Raw genomic sequence first — 8,661 nt, 5'->3', positions numbered from 1 at the left:
TTTTCTTATAATAAAAAGAGGAAGTAAAGAAATCTATATTAAAAAATAAATAAATAAATAAATAAAAAATAAAAAAAAATCAAGAAAACCCATTTTATGTTTCTTGATCTTAACTGCCTGATTTAAATAACTTCCCTATATTCCCGGCTGACATGTAACTAACTCCCACAACTCTTTTTACTGTATTTTCCAAACTATTTTATATAAATAAATAAAATTAAAAAAAAATCAAGAAACCCCATTTCAAGTTTCTTGAACTTGATAACCGACTTAACTGATTTCCACTATAAATATTTTATCAATCCATTTCTATTATTTTGTTTCTCCTTCAAAATTATCCTTTCAATTATATCCATAAAATTAATCAAAAATATTCTTTCGGTTGTTCTGTTTACTGTTCTGTTGTTTCTAATTACAACTGGGTTAGTAATGGCTGCTTCGAGTTCACAAGCTAACGATTATACGGTTAGGGAGACAGACCCAACAACGCGATTCGCAAGGTACGAAATATTCATAGGAGAAGGCTCGTCAAAAAAAGTTTACAGGGGATTGGATAGGCGTTATGGTACTGAAATAGCTTGGAGTAAGGTGAGATTACTACCAGGAAAAGAAGCGTCTAGGGAAAATCTTGAGGAATTATGTGCCGAACCTGAATTATTGAGGTCTCTAGACCACGAAAACATTACGAAATGTTATCATTATTGGATTGATGATGACCAGAAAGTCGTCCACATGATTACTGAGTTTTGTTCTTCAGGAAATCTGACAGACTATAGCAGGGAACATGTACCTGCTCTTGTGGGTAATATGGCGATCAAGATTTGGTGTAGACAGATTTTAAGTGCGTTACATTATCTTCATACTCATAATCCGCCTATTACTCACCGTGATATTAAGTGTAGTAACATATTTGTTAAAGGTAACACGAGCACGATTAAACTAGGAGACTTGGGAATTGCAAAGATTTTTGAATCAGGGAGTACACCAGCGTTTCAGACTGATATATTTTCGTTTGGGACTAGCTTAACGCAGATGATGAATAAGGAAGTACAAATCACAGAACTCAGCAGCGACAATGATCTGGTTGACATCGGTTTCAAGCCTGTTGGGTTACTCAGTGTGACTGATCCTCAAATGAAGCAGTTGATTGATAAGTGTATTGACTTTGCACCTGATATTGTTAGACCATCAGCATTGGACCTTCTGAATGACCCATTGCTTGCAGTCGATGTTGCTGACACATCGACTGCAAGTACTTGTGCTGGTAGTCTGTCTCTGAATGAATCTGTGCAAGATCAGGTGGCTGGACTACTACTGCAGCCTACAGAAGTACTGATGGAATTTGACAGCGGATATAAGAAATTCTGGTTACAGGGGAAAATGTCAGAGGATGTATCGATATCTATTACTTTGAGGATTATTATTGATGGCCTTGATATGGTTAGAATGATAAGTTTTGAGTTCTTGCTCGGAGTTGATACAATTCCTGATATCATGGAGAACATTCGACGAGAAATTGACTCGTCTGCTAAAGTAATCGCGCTGGTTTCTAAGAATATGGAACAACTCATAACAGAATTTCCGTATGAACATTGTGACAGTAACACACCTTCAACTGTTGCTGTGGAAGATTGGTGTCTGCAGGATTTATTTTCCGAGGAAACGTTTAGTGATGATGCTCCAAGAGCACATGAGAAATCAAATTATGCTCCTCCAAGTGGAAATGAGAGACGACCGAATGATGCTACACCTAGAACTTCCTCAAATAGAAGCCATCACAACGAGGATGCAGAGCAACAGCAGTCGCAGCATGGAAGGTCTGAGGATAATCGAAGAAGAGGCAACTGGAAGCTGTCATTATGTTCTTGGTGTGCCAAATTCTGAGATCAAATTAACTCTATCTTTAGTAGTTTAGTATAAAAATATTCGATGATACTCTTTTATGTTAGTGTACTAAATGTGACTTAGAGACACTTTAAATCTTAGTTAAGTATATATGTTTGCTTGAGTTTAGGTAGTCTACCTAGATTTTAAATTCTTCGTTATGACGATTAATTGTCAGTTTTGTGTATTTGATTTGGAAAAGGAACATTACATTAGTAAGATTGTTGTTAAGGACTAAATAATTCGATTTTAATTCTTCATAAACATCTTTTATGTTACAACAGCTTTCCTCTACCGATTTTCTTATCTGTATTTAATTATTGTAATATAACTACTTGATTAAATCCAAATCATTAGAGTTATCCTAAATAACCACTTTAAAATGAGAGCTGGACAAGTCAAACTTAAATAAGTAAACTACTACATAGATAAATTTCGAAACACAATGTGATCATATGATCTTAAGTTACTACTAACTTAATGGTAACAATTGATATTGTAAGGAAATAAGTGTGTACTTGTGTCAGATTAATGCAAAACAAGTGAATAAAAAATAGGAGAAAACAATAATAAATATGAACAAAGAGCACATGAATTTACGTGATTCGGTCCACTTAGACCTACATCAGAACGAAATATTAATATAAGGAGTATTTAATGTAATCCTATTTAATGAATTAATAAAGTGTGAACTAATTGATTAATTGTAGGGTCCTTTTATAACTCAAGGAAACCTTTATATAACCTTAATTTATTTCCCAAGTCTCAAATTGCCGTCAAGTGAAAAAAAAAAATATTATATCTCTCTCCTCTCATGGCCCCCACTCAAACCTACTACTACTTTTTTTTTATTATATCTTTCCTCTCACATTCATTACTTTTCAATAAACTATTAACCCCACTATCTTTCTTTTATAATTTTTTAATACTCCAACTACCCCACTTACCTCTTATTTTATTTAAGTCAATAAAATTGCCTAAAACTATGTGTCAGTTAAAATGTAACACTTAAAAAAACACGAAGGGAGTAACAAATATATTTCAAAAAAATTGGCATGGACATCAAAACCTAAAAAGTATGATTAGATTCATAGATTTATAACAAAATAATTTTCATAAGACTAAATAAGTAATAGTATTTAGGGCATGTTCTCTTTAGCTTAATTTCAATTTAGTTTAGTTTAGTTTAGCTCCAATTAGCTTAGATCAGTTTGGTTCAGTTCAATTCCTAATTTCCTTCTCTCATTAACAATTCATTTCAGCTCTATTCAACTCATTTCAGTTCATTTCAGTACAGCTCCAATCAGTTTTGTGTAGTTTAGTAAATCAGAGCAGGCCCTTAATATCTATAAAATCATAATCAAAATACTTAAAACAAAACAAATTAATAATTTTCTTATATTGTTCTTAAACCATGAATGTCGATCTTTTTAACAAGAAGAAAAATACAAGTAAAAAACAAGGAAATTTTGACTTTGCTACCAGCGAAAGCACCTTGTGTCACATATGATACCCGTTTAATTATTTATTTTACTTTACTACCACTCAAATCCCCTAACTACATATTTCACTACCAGGTAACGGTTTATGTCAATTTTGCCGTTAAGTGGGGCCTAATTTATCAATCACCACACCAATTCATTAACCTACACCATACTAACCGCTCACTAACACTCCCTTGCTTCCATTTCCTCATGCAAACACCACAAACCCCTGCCTAACCCCTCCTCCATCACCACCACCATTTACATCATCACTAATATCACATCGAGCCGCAATTGCCACCAGCGCACCCACAGCACCGAACCACCGCATCTCCTTTACTCTGTCCAACATCACCAAGCTCATCCTACACTTCACCCCCCCCCCAAAAAACACTGCAGCGAGCACCGCCTGAACCAACACTACCGCCTGCAGCACAACCGCAAGAAGCGCGCTCCACCACCAGCCTCGCACCACCATCAATGGAAGCCGACAGCCCAATCGAACAAAAAGTAGCTTGTAAGAAGCTCTAATTCAGCCCGCAATTTTAGCATTTGGAGCCCCGTAATTGGCAATTTACGCCCCAATTCAGCGAAAATATCATAGACTCTAGAGCGAAAATAATGAAATTTGGTGGCTAAGATGCATTGAATCGAATCAATGACTGCGATTTGATGATGATTGAATGTGAAGCGTTTGAAGCCGATGATTTCAGTTGATGGTGGATAATGAAGAAGAAGCGATTGAAAGCAGCCAAAGAAAACAAACAGGAGTGAGGGGTTGATGATGTAGCAGTGGTAGTCGCCAGCAAGAAGAGGCTTAGCTCCGGTAACGAGAAGGGGCTGGCCGGTCGTCGGCGGAAGGGAGAGGGTGGCAGTGAGGTATTGGGGCAGAGTTGATAGGGACAGGGAGGTTGGACAGTGGTAGTGAGGTGGCTTGGTTAGTAGTGAGGTGGCTGAACAATGGCTGGGCCCACTAATGGAAACCGTAATGACATAAGGCAACTGGTAATGATACTTATAATTTTGGGATTTGGGTGGTAGTAAAGTAAAATAAAAAATTAAATGGGTAGCAAATGTGACACAAGATGTTTTTGCTGGTAGCAAATATCAAATTTTTTAAAAATAAATGTAAGAAAATTTTGGAGAGGGCCTTTGTAATGTTGTTACATAGTGGTATACGAAGTATTGTATATAGCGGTATACAAAGTAATATTTTATTCGTATCTTTGTCCGTATGATTGTAGAGATTTTATTGGGTGAAGTTGTTGACTCAATTGGGTGAAGTTGTGGTATTTACAAACTCTTAAATAGAACTGGTTCACACTAATTTATTGTGGACCACTTAAAATAGAGATAATACGGTCATTTTATTAATTTAAAAAAAAGGTCACTATGTTAAAATAATGATCATTATGTTAAAATAAAAGTGATTGTTTTTATAAAGGTCATAAGAGATAAATTTTTTTTAAATGAAAATTTTTAAAATCCTGGTCAATATGATTAATATAGATCACTAGGTTAAAATTAGGATCATAACATCATACTTCAGGTTCGCAACAATATTAAAAATCACACAAATTTTATTAAAGGTTATTATGTTAAAATTAAGGTTACTATATTTAATATTAGGGTCACTATGTTCAATATTAGGGTCACTATGTTCAATACGAGACCAGTTACGCACATGTTGAACTTCGGATCCACAATAATATTATTGTAAACCAGGTTCATACAAGTTTTTCTGTGTTGTGTTGGGATCTTGGGGATGAGCCAAAATTATTTAAACTCATGTAGTCATGTTAGACCTTTTATTAGGGTATGATGTTATACAGTAGAGTATTGATTAGCGAGAGCCTCATGAAAGTAATACTTCGTATGTCTCTATCACTTAATTAAGATATAATCTCTTCATTTTTAAAATACTAGCTCTATTTCTACTTTTTGTAATATTTATTCTTCCAACTTTGACTAAATTTTTGTGATTTATAAATAAGAAAAAAATATAATCTTATAAATACTTGTTGAAATCGTCACAACCTATTAGAATTTCTATTTGTTAATAATTAAAGATATTATTGATCAAATATTAGTATCGGCATACGTACCAACAAGAAAAATGAAGATGTATTATAAGCGGAGGGAGTAGTAAAGATGTTTCAAGTGTTGAAAACATACATGTAATGTCAAATTATTAAATTACCTAATTAATTGTGGTTGTATTATTGATGGCTTATTATCTCGTTCATCAGGTTTCTCCCAAAATCAAATTTTCTTTTATGTCTCTTCATATTTGGTTCATTTTTTTATTTTTTTTTTTATCTTTTTTTTTTTTTTGTTAAAAGGCGTTCATTTAGTCATTATATATCACATCTCCATGAATACAGGAGTTCTCAAAGGCCAGGCCTTTGACAAAATAATTCTTACAAGTTAAGCTAGGAATTAGCAGTTTCATGTACAAAAATACTAGAGAATATTGCTACTATAAGCAAAGGTAAAATTTCCTAGCCTAGACAGAAGCTCTTCCCTACTTTCCTTCGGGACAATCCAACAAAAGTCAGTTGAAATAACCAACTTCTGTCTAGCTCCTCTTGCCACAGCATCAGCCTCTTGAACTTGGACCCGCTTCCCTTGCTTTAAGGATAGCCTCTGAAGTTGTTGGAGGAGTTCCCTGCATCCATTATATATGTTAGTAAGCTTATCCCATACCTTATCCTGAAGTGTAACCCCTTGGACCACCCTCTCACAATCTGAGAGCAGCAGACCCTCAGTATAGCCTTTGGACATAACCCACTTCAGGGAGAACAAAACAGCAAAGGCTTCCCCCCACACAGCAGAAGTACAAGGGACATGCATAGGCATGCCATCACACCAAACCCCTTGAGAATCTCTGCAAACACAACCAATGCCAGCAGACAGGGTGGATGAGGAAAAGGAAGCATCAGTTTGGATCATCACTTGGGAGCTACAATGGAGATAAAGGAGGGTAGATTAAACTTAGGGACCATATATTGGGACTGGGAAAGAAGGGAGTTTTCCTTAATTATCCAGGTGGTGATTTCCACCAGGATTGGATGACTATATTCTCCTTCTAAAATACCCATATGTTCCTTCTAATTCATATTCTCCAACACATGACAGCAAAAATCTCATTCCAAGGTTTTCCCATAGGATTGTCAGTTGAACAACTACCCAGGTTATCACACATCCATCGAGGGACAGAGTCCACTAAAGGAGATAGGAGAGGTTGAAGGTTCCATATTTCAGCTACCCCAGGACAGTCCCTAAGGACATGTAAAATTGACTCTTCCACCCCTGGATAGAAGGAGCAAAAAGCTGAGAATATATATGATGTTCCTAGTAGCAAGATAGGAGGAAGTAAGTAGGAAGTCTTTCCCACATAGTCAGCCACATGACCATTTTGACCTTAGGCGAAGAATTAAGGTCCCAAATAGTACCCCACTTCTCATCTTCTTGGGAGCATGGGTGTTAGGAAATCCAGAGGGAGTTGTATGCAGATTTTTGAGTCAAAATATCTTCCATGTACAAAGGAGCTCATAGGGAAATCAAGCCTTGTATTGGGGAAGTAGGTAGCATTAATTTGTTTAATGATATGGGGAGGCAGAGGAAAAGAGAGGTGCTGAAGGGACCAGGAAGCACCATCTCTAGCAAGATAGAGGGGCATTTCAGACTCATGTTGAGGGAGAGGGCCCTAGTTCAAATCTCTTAAAGGCCCAGGACCAAGCCAGTTGTCCTGCCAAAATCTGATCCTAGTTCCATCTCCTATGGCCAATTTAGAATGGGATTGGAAATGGTTCCAAGCTTTACCAATATCCTGCCATACATGGGATCCAAGGTGAATTTTAGTGGGGTATTCTCTGCCCTCAATATATTTCTTATGGAGTAGGGTGGTAGCTAGATTGGTTATGGAGTGGGTTTTCCGGCACAATTTCATCATATGGATTATATTGGCAAGGGTGGCAGATCTAATTTCTAAATTATTTCATTAAATTTTGATAATGACAAATATGTTAGTAGTCTTAGCACTTTTTTTTTTTTTGCAAGTTACTTCGTATTATTTTGTTCCCTAAAATTATAGTAGCCAATGCATTAAGAGGGTCGCATATGTCCGTTACTTTTTGATATAGTTCAAAAGAAGTGTTTGGGAAAGAAAAATGGAATAACATTCCAATAATCACACAAAGTTTTGAAAGCTACGGTCCCTTTTTTACCATGTTTTATTGTGTAATTCTACTCGATTATTAGAGCATTCTCATTCAATTACTTTACGTATGTAATAATATAAATTTAGATAATTCTATGTGTGTACTTATGAGAATATATATTTGACCTTACAAACATAATTACAAAAATAAAAGAACAACAATATATATATGTCAAATCTATTTATATGCCCCAAGTTACAACAATATTAGAACAAGTTAATTTTGCTTTAATTGCGGCCATAGACATGTTTTACATTATTGTTAGCGTATTAGTTAGTTAAGATATTAGGGGGTGTGATTGAATAAAAAAACTAAAACAGAATTATTATAATACTACTATTCGCATTTATATCTATTAAAAAATTGCTACAAGTTTGATTACAAACTATGTCCATTTGATGATACACACATCATATTATCCTAGTACAATGCAATAGTGAACTGAATTAGAAAAAGAGCCAAATTTGTCAATACTGAATTTCTGACTCAAGAGTTCAAAAAAAAAAAAAAAAAAAAAAGAAAAAAAAAAAAAACAACTATATGCATGAAATGCATCTATACTCTTATCTCTAAAATAGACTCGCTAAATAGCTAGAAAGAAAAAATAAAAGAACTGACTTATATCATGTAATCCAGGAGGTATGATGGACCGCTACCAGGTACGAACTCCTTTGGTCCATATCTAGGGGTAAAAATATACTTTTAAGTAAATATTTAAACAATAATTTATTTTGTTACCAAGTTGTACAAAAAACTCTGTCTCCTTTTTCCCCCTTTTTCTCCACCAAGATTCTTGCCGAAAAACCTTTTTTTTAAAAAAAATTCGCTCCTCTTTTCCTTTGTAATTCGAAGACCTCAATGTTAGTTTGTATTTCGACCGGAATTTTTATCGGAAAATCAATTTGAAAACCTTTAAGTGAGAGGAGAGAGAAATCACCATCATCATCATTGTCTTCATCAACAACAATGTCAGTGGGTTACTACATCGTCCTCGCCACCACCACTATCGAATATGTAAAAATAATATCCAGAGCTACAATGGCAGCATAAAATCATATGATAGCAGTATA

General features: G+C 35.0%; 1 protein-coding gene across 1 annotated transcript; it reads left to right on the top strand.

The window, feature by feature from the left end:
- The first annotated feature begins 429 nt into the window (after positions 1 to 429).
- Positions 430 to 1,884, top strand: LOC110703983 (probable serine/threonine-protein kinase WNK5). Its single transcript, XM_021881781.1, has one exon. It carries the CDS (start codon positions 430 to 432, stop codon positions 1,882 to 1,884), a length of 1,455 nt encoding a protein of 484 aa, XP_021737473.1.
- Positions 1,885 to 8,661: the final 6,777 nt, after the last annotated feature.

The sequence above is a fragment of the Chenopodium quinoa genome, unplaced genomic scaffold (assembly GCF_001683475.1).
Source record: "Chenopodium quinoa cultivar QQ74 unplaced genomic scaffold, ASM168347v1, whole genome shotgun sequence".
NCBI classification, from domain to species: Eukaryota; Viridiplantae; Streptophyta; class Magnoliopsida; order Caryophyllales; family Amaranthaceae; genus Chenopodium; species Chenopodium quinoa.
This window is presented reverse-complemented; position numbering and strand designations above follow the sequence as displayed.